Source organism: Cucurbita moschata, unplaced genomic scaffold (assembly GCF_002738365.1).
Source record: "Cucurbita moschata cultivar Rifu unplaced genomic scaffold, Cmos_1.0 Cmo_Scf00005, whole genome shotgun sequence".
Lineage (NCBI taxonomy): Eukaryota > Viridiplantae > Streptophyta > Magnoliopsida > Cucurbitales > Cucurbitaceae > Cucurbita > Cucurbita moschata.
In genome coordinates this window covers 6,293,887-6,311,215 of record NW_019268521.1, presented here as the reverse complement: position 1 = coordinate 6,311,215, position 17,329 = coordinate 6,293,887, and the positions used below count along the sequence as shown (strand labels likewise).

Below are 17,329 nucleotides of genomic sequence, written 5' to 3'. Positions count from 1 at the left end.
AAAAAAAAAAAAAAAAAAAAAAAAAAAAAAAAAAAAAAAAAAAAAAAAATTGACCTTGCTTTTCTTAAATGTATACCAAAAAAAATGTATTGACTTTGCTTTGCTTAAATGTTGAAGAGATATTCAAGCAAGCAGTATCCTCCTTGATGACAAATTCGAAGTGCGTCTTGGAAGCTTGAGTGAGGCCTGTGTTGTAGACGGGGATCAGCACCAAAATGCCTTCACGAGATTGCGGAGAAAGCCACAGTGCGTATCTTAAGCCACAGTATTTTCTCAATTATATTTGTTTCTTTGTTATTTAATCAAAGTTCTAATGGCATCTTCTTGATTCTCTTGTGCAGAAGCTCCGAACAATGCTCTTCTGGTGCGTATTCCTTCTAAGATCCCTCTTCTTTTAAGCATACGTTCATACCAAATAGCCAAGGACTTTTGATGGCCTAATTTGGTGGGATAGAGGCTGTTTGATATAACTTATTCGTATGACTAACCAATTTGTTGTGCATACAGGCTCCTCACCAGCATCCTGTTCGCAGGACGTTCACTGTTTTGGTAAAGTATTGTTAGAACTTGTGACGGGAAAACTTAGTATCAGCAAAGCAGAAGAAGATGCTACAACAAAGGAGTGGTTGGAACACACCTTATCTAACATAAGTATCCATGATAAGGAACTCGTAACACAGATAGTCGATCCATCGTTGATGATAGACGACGATCTATTGGAAGAGGTATGGGCAATGGCGATCATTGCCAAGTCGTGCCTGAACCCCAAACCATCTAGACGACCCCTCATGAGATACATCCTTAAGGCATTGGAAAATCCTTTGAAAGTAGTCAGGGAAGAACTCTCTAGCTCCGGCAGGCTGCGCACAACTTCATCAAGAAGATCTTGGAGTTCTGCTTTTCATGGTAGCTGGAGGCGCAGCTCATCAGATGTAAATAGAGAAAACGGCAGTGGCTCTAAACAACCAGGAAGATTAAGCTCCCATGGCAGCTGTGGATATGATTTCTCATCTTCAAATAAAAGGATATCCAATGAAATTGTCCCCGAACCAGAAGAGTTTGGAGACGTCGAGAGGCAAGATTGAACATTTGCACTGAGTTTCAAGTTCCCGATCAAGACTGCTGTAACTTGTGTACCAATGCCGAGTCGAGAACAGGCTCTTATTCTCGGATCGTTTTTAACTTAATTGATGGGCATCAGATTGAAGATAACATTGGCAATCATTCCTAGAGGAGAATATGCTGCTGCTCCAAGAGAAACCTCTTTGGTTGAGAATGTGAAAGCTCGAGTTCTCTTTTTTTTTTTTTTTTTTAATAAATTCTTAAATGCCTATTGAACTTCTTGAGTTACATGTGTTAGTTCGTCTTGTGTACATATAGGTGATTGGAACCGTAGATGTTAAGTGTCATGGTCTTTCGATTGAGATGTATTTGTAAGAACATATTTTTCACATGAAGCCACCTCTAATAGTAAGGTATATAAAAAGTTTTAGTTTTTATTGTTTATCTGAATTTTAATATTTAATTATTTTACCCAAAATTAGTTCACAAATTTATACTTTTTTCCTTCCAACTTCTTGGGTCACACATGAATTAGGAGACACGTTTTAAAACCTTGAAGTACAATATGGTTTGCAGGGTGAGGTTGACCTATACCCGTGTTAGTCCTCAACCACCTATGATCTAATCTCCAAATACCCTTTTCAACAAAATGTACGAAAGAAGCAAGACAAAAAAAGCAGCAAGAAATGATTAAAGAAACATTCTCAAAATGAAATTCTATAGAACAAACAATGACAATCTACCACTGCATAAGAATTGTAGCAGTTCGAGATATGTGAAAAAGTAATTACGACGTAAATATTTGATATAGTGATATAAGAGTAACAAACTCATTCTTCCATACTCTGATTTTGCTCTGCTTGTGATGGTTCCACATTGAGTTTGATCTTTGGAAGGATGAGGGAAGGATCCTCCTTGAGAGCAAGAGGAGCTTTGACCAAACTGATGCTCTGATCCAATTCCTTCTTTGCCTCTCTGAGTTCCTTTGCTTTCTTTCCTTGCATTCTGCAAACGCGAACGATCCCGAGTTACACCAGAAGAAGCAGTGTTCACAAAATATATAGGCATACAACAAACGGGAATGGAAGAAATTTAAAACCTGCGTGCAATGTGCCTCGACTCCCTTTCTGCTCTGACTTTATCAATCTTCTTAATAGCCCTCAGTGTCTCTTCCGTGAGATTCCTGTCACATCTCTCCGGCCTATTGCGCTTCCTCTCAAACTCAAAAGTTGAGTCCTGTGTCATATCCTTTCCATGCAACCTCCTATAGGCCTTGGTCCATTTTACTTTGCGGGGATTTCTCTTCATCTTAAAGTTCTTGTGGCATTTTGACCGACAAAATCTAAAAATCTGCAGAAAAATCAGATTAGGAAGTAGAAACATAGGGCTCCCTGTCCATCATCACTAGTTTAACAAGAAAAATTATCAACTTCAACAGCCTAATATGCATCACAAACAACAAATCACAAAAGGTTGGTTAAATCTTACCTTCGTATCATTGCGAACAAATTGAATACCATGTCCTGGATATATAGTGGAGGAACAGAACCAACACTTCTCTAACCTCATTCTTTTCTTGATCGAATAACAAGCCTAAATTTCCTGCAACAAAAGAAAATCAAAGAACTGCAACTTATATATTCAGAAGATCGACTGAAACGGAGAAACAATCTCTCTAAAAAGCTAAATAGTCCAGAAATTTAACATACTCCCACCCCCTGCGAAAACGCTCGGCTTACTTGGATTATAAATTTAAACGCAAGTTTACCACTCTTTGGAACCCCAGAGCTTGGATGAAAAAGAAAAACAAGGAATTTTAAATCTAAGTTATACATTCTTGTTTTAATTTCAAATCTAAGGAATTTGAAATCTAGGTGAACATTGGTTGAAGAAGAAATCAACAAAAAAGAAAGGTTCTCAACTTTCTTCTCCGTGGGTGAAGAGAATAAGCGAAACAAAATATATAACCTTGGGGGGAACTGGCAAATGAGTGGCGGCGATGCGATCGCACCAACGGCGAGGGATTGGTGCTGAACCACCGACGGAAATTTCGAGGGAAGGCTGACAGCAGCCGAGAGTGCAGCGTGCGGCGGTAGCCGCTGAGACTGTGTCGGGCAAGAACCCCGAGCGTCAGGCGGGGTGCAGTGGCGGGCAATGGGGGGAGGGGGTAGCTGAAGTGAAATAGGGTTTTAACGGCAAGTCAAGCTTTTTTTTTTCCCCCGTTTTTTGCCATTCGTTTTTCTTTATTACTTCTATTTTATTTATTATACGGAAAGAAAGATTGAAACAGAAATAATAAAAAAAAATCAAAGGGAAAGGAAAAGATATTTTATTTATTACAAAAAATATGGCATTACAGAAGGGAGCCCCTGCCTTCATACAAGAGATCAACGAATGTTGAAAGTGGTTTGAAATAGAACGGATCCACATTAGTGAAGGTGCACAATAGTACAATAACAAAATGCAAATGCCAGTAAACATCCTAGTTTGGGTATTTGCATTAAATTTCTACTTTTTGGTTGGAATGATTCTGTGAACACAATAATCTTTCATAAGTTATGCCCATTAGTGATCAAAAGAAGAAATAAAAGAGAGGTTTAGCAAAATGCGAATGAATCACGAGAAATTTTCATTTTTTATGATTCCGATATCCAGCAATTATAAATACATTGTCGAAGTAATAACAACCGATCAGTCAATCATATCAGGAACAAAGACTACGCATACAGGATCATAATCTGATAAAAGAAAAAAACAAAGAGACAAGGAAACCGAATCAAACCGAGTCATACCTGGAGCAAAACTCTAGAATCCTATACACCTCCTACACAGAGAAAATCCCTAAGATCCAAAATGAAATGAAAGAGAGCAAATCCCTAAAATCCCTAAGGTCCATTGAGATCGGGAAAATCAATAGAAGAGGTGGCCTAGACAGGAACCACAAATCAAGTAGATACTGCTAGATAAACACGACTCTCCACAATGGTATGATATTGTTCACTAAGCTTACATGGCTTTGTGGTGGGAATATTTTGGGTTTCTCCAAAATGCTTCACCTTAATGAAAAGAGTATTCCTAAATTATAAATCTATGATCATTCCCTAAATTAGTCCGACCACAGATACTTTCCAACTATCTCACATCTTCACATTAAAGAGATATCCAAATTGAATCAGATTATAAGAACTCGCTCTAAGAATCTTGATTTTGGCATGAACTGTTGAAGGGAGCCATGGATTTGGAGGAGTCTTTGAGGATGCTTGTGAACTTGCATGAGGCTTCAGAGCACCTGATCAGCCCACAACAGAAGAACAGAATTGTACTTCGTAATTCTAGACAACCTAAGTTATAACAGTGTTGAATCTTCATACTTCTTGTGAGACCCCACATCCATTAGAGAGAGAAACGAACCCTTCTCTATAAGGGTGTCTTGGGGGCAGATGGTAAAGTCTCACATCGGTTGTAGAAAAAAAAAACGAAATATTTCTTATAAGAGTGTGGAAACAATAGACATGTTTTAAAATCGTGAGGTTGACGGCTATATGTAACGAGCTAAAGCGGACAATATCTGCTAAGGGTGGGCTTGTGCTGTTACTAATAGTATCAGAGTTAGTCATCAGTGCAAGAAACTAGTCAGAGTAGACTCGTTTTAAAACAGTAAAATCGACGGCGATACGTAACGGCCAAAAACATAACAAGTTATACAGACATAAACAACCGAACGCAATCACGTAGCACAAATACTTCAAACACAATGTTTCTTATCCTTTGAGAAAGAATGCAAAACCCTTACGAACGACGAATTAAGCTAAAGATTAGAGGCAGACGTAGCGTACATAAAGATATTCAAAAGTGGGTGTTACATTCCACGAGTAAGGCTGAGAGGAGACGGCCGAGATTCAAAGTCTATGGAGCAGATTGAAGTTGCTTCGTCACCAATCAATCCCACCATCGTAAAGCTCGCCCTCCTTAACTTTCATCATAAAGTAGTCACCATTATTTAACAAGTCATCAAGAATCCAAGCTTTTTCCAACCCCGCGCTTTCATCCAAATGCTTTGCTCTCCCGCTGCTCAAAGCACCTTTGTACGTTGCAAAAATGGGGCCTGTGGGTCACGTTTGCCTAATTAGACCGGTAATATTTCTTAATAGCTAAGTAAAAGCGTAAAGATTTTTATATGATTTAATATATTGTTTTATTATATGATTTAATATAAAAAGATGGTTATTTTATTTTCCGCTCACAGAATTCAATTGCCAACGGAAGTTGGGCAACGGTCAAGAAAGAGGGGTACTTCGGTCATTTCAAAATTAACATATCCACGTTACCGGCGCAAACACCTCCACGACTCCGCCATCTTCTACTTCCAATTCTCTAACGGCGGAGATCATTCACGGCACTTGTCGGGCAGCCCGCTTTTGAAAAAGATAGGGGGCCCACTGAATATTCATTTTACAATATTACCCTTGTCGTCTTCCTCTTCCCTGCTCAGTCATCTATTTAATCTCTCGTTCCTCTGCAACCCATCTCCAACATGTCTGCTTTGAACTCAACAGCCATGGCTTCCACTCTTCTTCGCTCTACTGTCTTCTTCTTCTTCTTTACCTTTCTGCTAGTCACTGACATCGCCTGTAAGTTTCTGGTTTCTTAACTCGTCGTTATCTGTGAATCTTTTATCCACTTTGATCGCTTGAATTTTTCATTCAAAAGAACGGAGATGGAAAATCTGTTCATTAACACGAATCGAAAGAACTGTTCCGGCTTTCGAATTTTTAATTGAACATGCTCTGTTTTGCAGATTCGCAATCGTTCATCGGAATCAACTACGGTCAAGTCGCCGATAACCTTCCTCCGCCGTCGTCGACGGCTAAGCTACTTCAATCTACTTCGATCGAGAAAGTTCGACTCTATGGCGCTGATCCGGCCATCATCAAAGCTTTAGCAAACACAGGGATCGGAATTGTGATAGGCGCTGCGAACGGTGACATTCCAGCCCTAGCGTCCGACCCGAATTTTGCTAAAAATTGGGTTAACGCTAATGTTGCTCCCTTCTATCCGGCGAGTAAAATCATTCTCATCACGGTAGGCAACGAGGTGATAACATCCAACGATCAAAATTTAATGAACCAGCTCGTGCCGGCGATTCAGAATCTTCAAAACGCGCTCGATTCGATGTCTCTGGGGAATGATATTAAGATTTCCACTGTCCATTCCATGGCGGTGCTTCGCCAATCGGAGCCGCCGTCGTCCGGGCTCTTCCACCCGGACTATATGAGCGTGTTGAAGGGGCTATTGGAGTTCAACAACGCCACTGGATCGCCATTCACCATTAACCCATATCCATACTTCGCTTACCAGAGCGATCCACGACCGGATACTTTGGCCTTCTGTCTTTTCGAGCCCAACGCCGGCCGGATCGACACGAACACCAATATCAAGTACATGAACATGTTCGACGCTCAGGTGGACGCCATAAGATCTGCATTGAACTCAATGGGTTTCAAGAACGTAGAGATTGTGGTGGCGGAGACCGGTTGGCCGTACAAAGGAGACGGCGACGAGGTGGGCCCAAGTCTGGAAAACGCCAAGGCATTCAACGGGAATCTGATTGCGCACCTTCGTTCCATGGTCGGAACGCCATTGATGCCGGGGAAATCAGTTGATACGTATCTGTTTGCACTGTACGACGAAGATTTGAAGCCTGGGCCTGGTTCTGAGAGAGCTTTCGGATTGTTCAAGTCTGATCTTACAATGGCGTACGACGTTGGTCTTTCAAAAAATGGGCAGAGCACTCCGATTCCATCGGCCCCAGCAAATCCATCAACGAAAGCACCAGCAAGCCCAAAGCCAAAGGCAGGAGGAGGAGGGTCATGGTGCGTGCCGAAGGGCGGCGTATCAGATGACCAACTTCAAGCGAATTTGGACTACGCCTGCGGAGGAGGGCTGGATTGCAGCGCCATTCAACCCGCCGGCGCGTGCTTCGAGCCAAACACCTTGGCCTCACACGCCGCCTACGCCATGAACCTGTTCTTCCAAACCGCCGGCGGGGATCCATCGACGTGTGACTTCTCACAGTCCGCCACACTTTCTTCCAACAACCCAAGTGAGAGCCCCATTTCATTTCACTCAATAACCCTAATCGAATCTAAACTCACCATTAACATTAGTCTCTGTTTGTTAATGTAGGCTACAATGGCTGCAATTATCCTGGAGGAGGGCGCACGTGATGAGAAGGCAGCTCAATGGAAATCACGAAGATCCATATTCGAGTTTCCATCTCCATTAATATGTATACTTCCTGATGGTTTTGAATTTATATATATATATATATATATTATCGTCTTCAAGCTATGGATGCGTGCCGTTGTAAATCATAATTATGCGTAGTTAAATCGGTGTTTTTGGCTCTTAATTATTAATTAGACTATTCAATTCAATTATGCGTAATTGAAACCATGGACTTGATATTCAATTCAATAGATAGTTCTGAAAATTGAAATGAAAATCAGTTGAAAGTTCCGAATAGTTCGTTAATATTGTTGGCGGGGAGAGAAATTGGATGTAAAAAAAAAAAACAAAAAACAAAAAATATGACTCCAAAATCGAAGTGGAGAGAGAGAAAAGGAAACAGAGAGATGAGTACAAGAGAGAGGGAGAGAGATCTAGGGCTCCTGATCCCCGTCGCAGTCGCTACAGTTTCTGAAAATGGAGCCTCCAAATCTTCCTCCGTTCCGGCTGTCGCTTTATCTAATCATCACTCCGGCGGAGAGGTCCGTTTTCGCTTCTCCATCTTGATTCTTCGATTGATTAACCTTAACGTTAAATGTATTTGTTCTTTCGATTGATTTCTTACTCTGTAATGCTTGAAATCCATGAGAGTGTTAGATGCAGTGAGTCGACGCCATTATCGAACTAAGGCTTCGATTCATCGATATTTTAGGCCATTGCTAAAGTCATTCGCAGCTGGGCTTCCAAGAAGTTCATGACAGGATGGTAACTCTTCTGCTGTTCTTCCAGATTAATGCATCTTTTTCTTTCTCCTTAGCGTATTAAGGGGCTCTGTTTGCAGTGTAATTCTTATGCCAATTGCTATTACATTCTACATCACGTGGGGCTTCATTCGTTTTGTTGATGGTTTCTTCTCTCCGATATATGCTCACTTAGGGATCTATGTTTTTGGTAAGTTCAGAGCAGAACAACAACAAATTTCGAAGAGATTTTCCGCAGTTGATTTTGAGTAGAAATTTCTGCAGGGCTTGGATTTATTACCTCCATTACATTCATCTTTCTTGTTGGTATTTTCATGTCATCTTGGCTGGGAGCTTCTGTTCTTACTCTTGGTGAATGGTTCATTAAGAAAATGCCACTCGTAAGCTATATTTACACGGCCTCGAAGCAAATTAGTACTGCAATATCACCAGGTAGAAAACAAAAGCATTGAAAGAATAGCATTTCTTTTGGTATTTGACTGATTGTCTGATAATCGGCGGCCTCAGATCAAACCTCAAATGCCTTCAAGGAAGTAGCAATTATCAGGCACCCCCGTGGTGGAGAGTATGCCTTTGGATTCATCACTTCTGCCGTTGTTCTTCAGAGCAGAATGGAAGAGGAAGAACTGTATTGTGTTTATGTGCCCACTAATCATCTCTATCTTGGAGACATATTTCTTATGAGTTCCACGGACATCCTCAGGCCTAATCTGTCTGTCCGAGAGGGAATTGGTATGCTCTCTTCTCTTCTCTTCTCTTCTCTTCTCTCGAGATTACACTGTTTAATGATATCATAGAAGAAACCATACGAGTTAAAAGGCTCGTTCGGATCGAGTTTCTAAGTGCTTTTAGGTGAAGAAAATCTTTTAAAGTACTTAGAAAGTCGATCCAAATGGATACTAAACCTTAATGAATATTTAAACCAGAGAGGTTATGAAGATGGAGTTTGACGTTCCCCTTTTTTGGGTGCAGAAATTGTGATCTCAGGAGGGATGTCAGTGCCTCAAATACTGACTACAGTGGATGCAAGAGCAATTCCAACAGGTGGAATCGAAAAACTTTGCAAAACCAAAAGTATGGCGTGATGATGATAACAGTGTGTGCCGTGACATGGAAATTTTGTTATCTTCAAATATGTTTCTAGTTCTCCAAGATTCTTTCTCAAGTCTGATTAGATAGAAACCAATGGAATGTTTGTTCAAACTTTCAACTTCATCTATTTAGATCATAATAGTAAACTAGTGTTTTGATTTTTTGTTAAATTTATGTAATACCCCAATCCACCCGTTAACAATTTATCTGCTAATATTGGTAAAAAGCAAGTTAAAGAGATAATAAAGTTCATAAGTTTGGATAAAAATTGAAGCTTCTTAATAAATACCTAAAGAAAACTCTTACTTTTACTTTTAAACAAAAATCTAACGTTCGTTAGAATTTAAGATTAAATCGCAATATTTGTCAAAAGGTGTAACTTTTTAATTGATTTTTACTTATTGTTTTTATTATTTTATAAACTTAATTATTATTTTGTCAGACTAAAATCAAAATCCGTTGTCGTCCAGCGGTTAGGATATCTGGCTTTCACCCAGGAGACCCGGGTTCGATTCCCGGCAACGGAATGTGTTTTTTTCTTTTTTTTTTTTTTCCCTCATCTCCATCCTGCTTCTTCTCTCACTTGTTGTCTTGGTCTTCCTCCTCGTAACCTCAACAAGAAACCCTCTCCGCGACTTCGTTCTACAGGAACTCCAGATTGGCTAAAACGATGACACCATGCCTGTCAACATATGGTTGGCTTCTTCACTGTTGTGAATGAGAATAGATCGAGTGAAAATGTTCATCCCTTCTAATAATTTTAGTGATGATATTAATCGGTACAAACATCATATTAGGTAAGCTGTGCCAATCACTTAAAAATTGAATAAATTGTGATGAACTGACACTAATATTGGAAGGGGGTTGGGGTTAGAACTAAGAATGAAGAAAAACACAAAAACTAGAGATGATTGTAATAATATTTTATTTGAGCATCTGTTCGAATTTCTATTTTTATTAGTGTAGAACTTATTTTAGTATCCGCAGTTTTGACACTCTTTTTGAAAGGAAATTATTCAAATTTTAGCGTTTACTCTACCAAAGATTTCTCATAAAAATATTTGGAATTTAGTGTCAACGGAATTAACTTTGATTCGAATTCAAATATGTAAATAGGATATAACAAAAATTATGTATTAAACGTAGTTGCTTTTATTGATATTTAATGTAAAATGATACAATTCAGAAGTAATGCAATGAAAATTGTACATCAACAATTTTAAAACAAAATTCAATTGAAATGTATAATTTCCAACTGATCGGCGTTCGTCATCAGAATGGATATAGAAGCAGCTGCAACAATCTCGGGAAACCACCAGCATGGGAGAATATAAATTGGACTTCCAATCTACAAATTCTACGTGCTACATAGCGATATCATTGATGGAAGACCGATCATTTCCAGCAAAATCTGATGTCTCTAACTTGAACTCAATTCATCGGATACACTGACGGACTCAATAAATCAAACCATGAAGAATCCATAGAGAGAATGTGTAATTAAAAACAAAACATAGGCTCAGAAGAATGCACCAAACTAATCATGACAAATATCATATGTCCAGACATATTTTGGCAAACTTCATCATAGCAAAATCAAATAGAAACAGAGCAATTTCTCAACCACCTTTAAAGATTGATTACACCTCAGGAACCCATGAAGATGGGAGTTGCAGACAATCAACACGGCATCAATTCAGACCGCCCGTCTGCTATTTCTCTTCATTGGTGGTGCGATTCACATATAGATGAGAATGAAATTGAAATGCTGACTGACGCCTAACTAAACTGAGATTATACTAGGACGAAATCGCAATTCATAAGTGAAACAGAGAACAAATACTATAATTTACCAAGCGATAAAACAAGAAAAATCATTGAGCAATCAAATGAATCTAAGTTTTATTCTAAAAAATGGCAAGGCATCAGATAATAAGCGGAGTTATAGTCTACATTTACTTCAGTGTGTAGGATAAGAATTTGTCTACATCATTTGCCTGCCTTTAAAAGAAATAAATCTCCAACAAAACAAAGAAAAACAACGAAAAATAGAAAGCTTTAATGGCATCAGATAATAAGCGGAGTTTTGTGTCAGCACAGAATATCAGTATATCAATAAGCGTAAATGAATTATTCATCATATGCCATTGTAACGAGCAGAATATTCACAAAATTAAAGCAAAATGAAATAAAGAAGTGGGGCAAATAATGGATAATCATTGTTGCCGATATTTCGGTAGGTCCATTTGACTCCAAGACAAAGATCAAAAATATGAAATGAGCTGGTAAGCCAACCTATCGATATTAGCACCTGTATTATCCCCTTGATATTTCTAAACGATGTCAAGGAGAGGATGAACAGATGCATTTAGATCATTCATGTAGCAGAAAGCAATAGTTCAATATTAATCTACAATCGAAATCGAAACAAACTTGACGAAATTGAACGCAAACATATCGAATTTTGAAAAGAGCAGAATTAGAAATGAGTAGAAAGAAGTTTGGCTCAAACCCTATCAGATCGGGTATCCGACGTTGAGATACTGAAAATTAGGGTTCAAGATTTCAAAACTCAGTGGGATGAAGGCAACCAAACGAGTAATTGAAGTCACGAAGAAATTGAAACGGGAATTCAGTGTAGACGGCGAACGCGGTGGATAGAGCCTGGACACTGCTATTTATAGCATTCATGGGCATTAGGGTTTGGAGTTCGGCGTGCGAGCCATCTGCGCTTTCCAATTTTCCTCTCATTCATAATACTTCCCTTTTTTTCGACTCACCAATAAATTAAACCGATTTTTTCATATTTTTATTCTTATGATTTAATAGACTAAATTAATAAAAATGCATCTAATTTTTTTTATTTTGTTTAAAAAATTTTAAAAATTGAATAATAATTTTAAAATTTCAATAAAAACTTAAAAAATATCTTACTCACACCAATAAAAGAAGTAGTACTTTGTTATAATAACAAATATTATGGAACTTTAGTAGTTCATTAATATATTTGACTTTTTAAAAAAGTTAAAAAATATTATTACTTTAATACTAAGTTTAAAAAATATCTATGGACATTTAAAAATAGAATTAACATTTTTGACATTTATAAAAAAACATAATTTTTTTTAACTTAAATTAGCTATGGACACCTTATAAATTATCTCCAAACTTTTTAATATTATTTTTGAAAGCTCATGAATATTCCAAAAAGTCGGTTCTAATGGTAAAAATAGTTTTTTTAAAGTTATAAAAAAAAAAGTATTAATGAGAATTTAAAAAATGTTCGAGGTATTTTTTAAACCTTTTTTAAATTTAAAATGTGTTTTTTGAAATAGTTGAAATATATTATTTGAAACAAAATAAATTTCAAAATTTGACTTTGATTTTTTGAGAACTTAGTTTAAAAAGTATGTAATAAAGCAATAGAAAATAGAAATAAGGATTGTAAGTTATTTTTCAAAAGCAAAAAATGAAAACGATATTATTAAATTATGAAAAAAATTCCTAAAGAATCATGAAAAACACTATTTTAAATATTTTATAAAATAAATATAATTATTAGAAAAAAAGTGGCAACCCAAATGCTTTAAAAAAAAAAAAAAACAAAAGAATTTTTATTTTCCGTGTTTTGATTGGACAAGGGCAAGTTAGGCAGCAGGTTTAAAATGGGAAAAAACGAAAACTTTGTTTTGCATCATCTGGATATCTTGCTTATCTCCTTTCCTTCTAACAATGAAGGCAACTCTGAAGACCAAGTACGACGCAGACAAAAGCGGCGCCGCCTCAACTTTGGCTGTTAACGCCGGCGATGTCAAGCTCCGAGCATCCATCACCGACGCCACAATCATCAACGGCCCTAGCTTAAACGGTCTTTCTCTTGCCGTCGAGAAACCAGGCTTCTTCATAGTCGACTACAATGTTCCCAAAAAGGTGCTTCGACTGTTCCATTTTTTAGATTCTCATGGCTGTTTGATGGCTATGAGAATTTCACGAATCGAAACATCTCGGTGGGAGTGGAATTTGCTATTGTCAATCTTACCTATCAGTCTGAACCGTTTGGTTTAATCTACTATAAATTTGGCACTGGAGCTCGCGGAAATTGTATATAATTCTTTTAGGCTGGACCTGAAATTGATTCATTGTATTGCTGAATTTAATCTCTTTTTTTGCTGGAAGCCTGAGTTAGGTTTCTCTAGGATTCATTTTCCCCCTTGCATCATCAAATTCAATATCGTGCTAACTCGTTTCGTTATTGCATGCTATTTTACAGGATCTTCGCTTTCAGTTTATGAATACTGTCAAGGTTGCGGAGAAGCCTTTGAATTTGACTTACATCCATAGTTGGGCCGATAATAGAACAGTTCTCGACGGGAACCTAGTCCTTGATTCGGCTAACAAGTTCTCTGCTAATCACGCTCTTGGCTCTGGAAATTGTAAATTGAAGTACACCTACGTGCACAAACATGCAACCACTTTTGAACCTTCGTACGATGTTGCAAAGAATTCGTGGGACTTCTCCATTTCAAGGAAGGTTTACGACGATGATGTATTAAAGGCTACGTACCAGACTACAAACAAGGCACTGGGATTAGAATGGACAAGGAATTTGAAGTCAAGCGGAAATTTCAAGGTAGGTAATTTTGTGATTATATTTCTATAGTTTTTGAATGCTCGTTAATTGCGCAAATTAAAATCTCTGGATATGATTATTCTCCAAAAAGGAGGAACCTCGTATGATGTTTCAAGTACTTTTTCTGCACAGGAAAGTTTCCTAGGGATAAACCACTATTGTAGACTTTGGTATAATGTAATTCTATCTGACCATACACGTGAAATGCACATCTTCTGTAGTGTTAAAATGAAATTGAACTCTAGCTGTGTCTAATTGTGAGATCACACGTCGATTGGAGAGGGGAACAAAATATTTTTTATAAGGGTATGGAAACCTCTCCCTAACAGACGCGTCTTAAAATTGTGAGGTTGACGGTAATGCATAACAAGCTAAAATGGACAATTTTTACTAGCGGTGGGCTTGAGTTGTTACAAATGGTATCAAAGCTAGGTACTGAGCAGTGTGCCAACGAGGACATTAAGCCCTGAATGAGATGGATTGTGAAATCCCACATCAATTGGTGAAGGGAACGAGTGCCAGCGAAGACGTTGGGCCCCGAAGAAGGATGGATTGTGAGATCCCACGTTGTATGGAGAGGGGAACAAAACCTTCTTTATAAGGGTGTGAAAACCTCTCTCTAGCATATGCATTTTAAAATTGTGAGACTGACGATGATGCATAACAGGCCAAAGCAGACAGTATCTGCTAGCGGTGGATTTGGACTATTACACTAGACTAGCTGTTTATACCGTTGGCCAAACAGTAAGCACTTATTTGAAAGAATGTCTGGCCTGGAAGTTCCCATGGGATATAAAATCCATGAATTTTTTTCATTCAGCTCAGAGTGTAAAAACAAACATCCATTGTCCAGTATACCCAATAATGAAAGTAGAGAGCCCCAGAGGATGATGTATACCCTATAATGAAAGTAGAGAGCCCTAGAGGATGATTCTCGTGGTGCCAATGTTGGGGTGCTCAGAATCTCCCTACGGATTAGTGGGAGTAGGCCTGATACTATGGTTCTTAAGAGAATGGAAGGGAGACTTCCTTTCAAGAAAGTGACGACCAGGGAGTTCTATGAGAATCTTGAATTATTCCTTCAAATAGTAATTAGTCTGAACTTTAAATATATGGTTAACTATTTCATTGGACCTTTAAAAGAAAACGAACCCCTTGGATTGTTTCCTCATCCTGGTTTCAACATATAAATGGGACATCGGGTTTTAAGTAGGAATTACTTGATTTTCTTCTCACTTAGCCTCAGATAATCTGATGTTTGATGACATGGTTTTTTGAAAATACATTTTTGTTTGGTCTGTGGTGAGTATTATTTGGAGGTTTTATCATCTTATCTTTGAAAAATCTCCCTCTCCCACGTGAGAGGTTTGAGGAAATTCAAGACATATTTATTAGCCTGGGCCATGCACAACTGCAGGATATAAAAACAAACAAACAGGATAGTCACAGTCTTTGAGTTAGGCTCTGCATTTCCAAAATTGTTAACTGTTATTTTGTTTTGAAGTAGTCAATATACTAATAGTTGGGGTCGAGTTTCATGATGCAGTTTGGAGTTATGTATTGAGATGAAATGCTTTCTTTTACCATAAATATTTTTCACGAGTATTAGGTAGTTTTAAACACCAATATATATGTAAACAGTCCAAGCTAGCATATATTGTCCTTTTCGGGCTTTCTCTCAAGGTTTTAAAATGCGTTTACTAGGGAGATGTTTCCACACCCTTAACAACCAGTGTCCTCGCTGGCACAACGCCCAAAACTTGACTCTAATATCATTTGTAACAGCCCAAGCTCACCACCCGCCAGTATTGTCCTCTTTGGGCTTTTTTTCTGGGCTTCCCCTCAAGGTTTTAAAACGTGTCTATTAGGGAGAGATTTCCATACTCTTATAAGGAATGCTTCGTTCCCCTCTCTAACCAATCCCAATATATATATTGGGAAATGATTGGTGAAAGTGTTTCCAGAGAATTACATAAGTAGTTAACACGCTTTAAGCATTGGCAATGTACTGACATGGTGCAATTGAGAAGAAGGCAAAATACCTGCAGGCTTGAAGTGGTTGTTCCAGGCTGAGGTTCTGGCATTAGCTATCTTGGAAAGGGCTGTGTAGTTTCAGTGGAACTGGTTTTATGAGTTCATGACTAGATTGTTTATCCTTGGAGGCAATGGTAACTGGGATGGGATAAAAATGTAGTGGCTAGCACCTGAGTCAGTTCTCTACCATGGTAGTTGATTATTTATCCAGCAAACCGAGTGCGGTAGCAACCTTAGATGCTTTTACTCAATTCAAAAGGATATTGATAATGCAGACTTTCTCGTCAGTTCTTTTTAACCCATCTTTTGTTATGCAGATTGTAGCATCGGTCAACATGGCAGATGAATCCAAAAGGCCAAAAGTAACTGCAGAGTCGACATGGAACTTCGAAGTGTAATTCTTAAATCAATGTTCCCTTTAAATTCCTGTTGTGATTTATAGTGGGCATGGAGTTTTCTACATACATTGATGATTGAATCTGAAAATGTTCTGTGCACTCAAATTTTAAGTACACCTCAATAATCATAAGAAGCTGTTCTTTTGAAGTGACTGCCACTTTCGTTTTGCTCATGCTCTCATCTTTTAACTGCTCATATCATTTGAGGGAATGAAATTTACAAGGATTAGCAGCAGCTTGAATAAAGAACATAATAAAAACTTACTCTCTGCTGTTCATTTTCAAGATCCAATACTGCAGTGATTTTGCTGGAATGAACAGAACAGTTCCAAGAATTCAACAGTGTTGGTGCTGAGTCTGCTGACAGATCTTTTGAGACAAATTATTGAACGTAAATATTGTTTGAATTAATGAGTAAGTTAGATCTATACTTGAATCTTATACAAACGTAGACTTTGATGAATATGGTCAATTTTTTTCACCTAATAAATAAATATTTTAATTAGAAAGATAATTGACGTATTGTTTATCAAACTGTGCTCAAATTGACGATTTTAATATAATTATCTAGATTAACCTCTGTTCGTGCAATGATTTGTCAATGTATAATCATATTATAGGCAATTAGATTATGTAATCTAATGAAATTTCACATAAAGACTTCTGAAATTGAGATTGGAATCAAACTTAACTTCTAAGGCAAATAATATGCATGCACTAATTATTAAAATTGGAAGAAAATAAACTCATTATAAAAAGTGTCACATGCCAGTTACAGAACTCAGTGGAAGAAATAAAATAACAAATTTGATAATAAAGAAATAAGAAATTTAACCTGCCACGTGGTTTCTGAATAATTTAATTAATAATTTCATTGGTTTTAAGCAAAATTAATGAACACTAAATTATATATATAAAATAAATTATCTAAAAAATATCAAAATACAACCACAAATAAATATTTTAAAATATTAATATAATAAAAAAAAATGTATCCATTAGTAAATAACACCGATCCAATCTCAAAAGGAAGGAAGATAGGATAAAAATAAAATAAAGAGTAATGTAAGAATCAATAATTGAGAATAAAAAAAAAAAAAAAAAAAAAAAACTGGGCCGGGCCG

General features: G+C 37.5%; 5 protein-coding genes and 3 non-coding genes across 11 annotated transcripts in view; 5 read left to right on the top strand and 3 right to left on the bottom strand.

Moving 5' to 3' along the window:
• Positions 1-1,506, top strand: part of LOC111443067 (probable LRR receptor-like serine/threonine-protein kinase At2g16250) — a 5,020-nt gene extending 3,514 nt beyond the window's left edge. Inside the window, exons 2-4 of the mRNA XM_023080685.1 lie at positions 118-246; positions 342-364; positions 508-1,506. Of these exons, the coding sequence (XP_022936453.1) occupies positions 118-246; positions 342-364; positions 508-1,085 (730 nt within the window). The 3' untranslated portion in view covers positions 1,086-1,506. The remainder of the gene's footprint in view (positions 1-117; positions 247-341; positions 365-507) is intronic.
• A 234-nt stretch (positions 1,507-1,740) lies between these two features.
• LOC111443073 (probable ribosome biogenesis protein RLP24) lies at positions 1,741-3,267 on the bottom strand. Of its 3 annotated transcripts, none has more exons than XM_023080693.1 (4): positions 3,031-3,267; positions 2,551-2,664; positions 2,162-2,412; positions 1,741-2,067 (listed from the first exon to the last, which is right to left on the bottom strand). In XM_023080693.1, exons 2-4 carry the CDS (start codon positions 2,629-2,631, stop codon positions 1,893-1,895), a joined length of 507 nt encoding a protein of 168 aa, XP_022936461.1. In that variant the 5' UTR covers positions 2,632-2,664; positions 3,031-3,267; the 3' UTR covers positions 1,741-1,892. The 3 variants fall into 3 exon arrangements, with proteins under 3 accessions (XP_022936461.1, XP_022936462.1, XP_022936463.1); XM_023080694.1 differs by lacking the exon at positions 3,031-3,267 and adding an exon at positions 2,772-2,791; XM_023080695.1 differs by lacking the exon at positions 3,031-3,267 and having other exon boundaries at positions 2,551-2,683.
• Positions 3,268-5,483: 2,216 nt separating this feature from the next.
• LOC111443065 (glucan endo-1,3-beta-glucosidase 7-like) lies at positions 5,484-7,474 on the top strand. The gene is made up of 3 exons (XM_023080682.1): positions 5,484-5,693; positions 5,861-7,165; positions 7,249-7,474. The coding sequence occupies exons 1-3, from the start codon at positions 5,597-5,599 to the stop codon at positions 7,287-7,289; spliced, it is 1,443 nt and encodes a 480-aa protein (XP_022936450.1). The 5' UTR covers positions 5,484-5,596; the 3' UTR covers positions 7,290-7,474.
• Positions 7,475-7,564: 90 nt separating this feature from the next.
• Positions 7,565-9,313, top strand: LOC111443066 (protein LIKE COV 1-like). Of its 2 annotated transcripts, none has more exons than XM_023080684.1 (6): positions 7,565-7,832; positions 8,003-8,055; positions 8,132-8,241; positions 8,316-8,483; positions 8,559-8,783; positions 9,024-9,313. In XM_023080684.1, the coding sequence occupies exons 1-6, from the start codon at positions 7,653-7,655 to the stop codon at positions 9,134-9,136; spliced, it is 849 nt and encodes a 282-aa protein (XP_022936452.1). In that variant the 5' UTR covers positions 7,565-7,652; the 3' UTR covers positions 9,137-9,313. The 2 variants fall into 2 exon arrangements, with proteins under 2 accessions (XP_022936452.1, XP_022936451.1); XM_023080683.1 differs by having other exon boundaries at positions 8,304-8,483.
• Positions 9,314-9,598: 285 nt separating this feature from the next.
• Positions 9,599-9,670, top strand: TRNAE-UUC. The gene has a single exon. It is a non-coding gene; the product is annotated as a tRNA-Glu (tRNA).
• Positions 9,671-11,061: 1,391 nt separating this feature from the next.
• Positions 11,062-11,144, bottom strand: LOC111443732. The gene has a single exon (XR_002710567.1). It is a non-coding gene; the product is annotated as a small nucleolar RNA R16 (small nucleolar RNA).
• A 59-nt stretch (positions 11,145-11,203) lies between these two features.
• LOC111443722 lies at positions 11,204-11,292 on the bottom strand. Its single transcript, XR_002710557.1, has one exon. It is a non-coding gene; the product is annotated as a small nucleolar RNA R16 (small nucleolar RNA).
• Positions 11,293-12,815: 1,523 nt separating this feature from the next.
• On the top strand, positions 12,816-16,355 carry LOC111442606 (outer envelope pore protein 24B, chloroplastic-like). The gene is made up of 3 exons (XM_023080039.1): positions 12,816-13,073; positions 13,414-13,773; positions 16,125-16,355. Exons 1-3 carry the CDS (start codon positions 12,876-12,878, stop codon positions 16,203-16,205), a joined length of 639 nt encoding a protein of 212 aa, XP_022935807.1. The 5' UTR covers positions 12,816-12,875; the 3' UTR covers positions 16,206-16,355.
• The last annotated feature ends 974 nt before the right edge of the window (positions 16,356-17,329 follow it).

Coding starts and splice junctions, on each gene's coding strand:
- LOC111443073 (XM_023080693.1), bottom strand. CDS start 2,631: ATGAGGTTAGAGAAGTGTTGGTTCTGTTCCTCCACTATATATCCAGGA. Junction 2,413..2,550: donor TTGTTCGCAATGATACGAAG/GTAAGATTTAAC, acceptor ATTTTTCTGCAG/ATTTTTAGATTTTGTCGGTC. Junction 2,068..2,161: donor TCGAGGCACATTGCACGCAG/GTTTTAAATTTC, acceptor TCGCGTTTGCAG/AATGCAAGGAAAGAAAGCAA.
- LOC111443065 (XM_023080682.1), top strand. CDS start 5,597: ATGTCTGCTTTGAACTCAACAGCCATGGCTTCCACTCTTCTTCGCTCT. Junction 5,694..5,860: donor GCTAGTCACTGACATCGCCT/GTAAGTTTCTGG, acceptor TCTGTTTTGCAG/ATTCGCAATCGTTCATCGGA. Junction 7,166..7,248: donor ACTTTCTTCCAACAACCCAA/GTGAGAGCCCCA, acceptor TTGTTAATGTAG/GCTACAATGGCTGCAATTAT.
- LOC111443066 (XM_023080683.1), top strand. CDS start 7,653: ATGACTCCAAAATCGAAGTGGAGAGAGAGAAAAGGAAACAGAGAGATG. Junction 8,242..8,303: donor CTTAGGGATCTATGTTTTTG/GTAAGTTCAGAG, acceptor GATTTTGAGTAG/AAATTTCTGCAGGGCTTGGA. Junction 8,784..9,023: donor GTCTGTCCGAGAGGGAATTG/GTATGCTCTCTT, acceptor TTTTGGGTGCAG/AAATTGTGATCTCAGGAGGG.
- LOC111442606 (XM_023080039.1), top strand. CDS start 12,876: ATGAAGGCAACTCTGAAGACCAAGTACGACGCAGACAAAAGCGGCGCC. Junction 13,074..13,413: donor ACTACAATGTTCCCAAAAAG/GTGCTTCGACTG, acceptor GCTATTTTACAG/GATCTTCGCTTTCAGTTTAT. Junction 13,774..16,124: donor AGTCAAGCGGAAATTTCAAG/GTAGGTAATTTT, acceptor TTTGTTATGCAG/ATTGTAGCATCGGTCAACAT.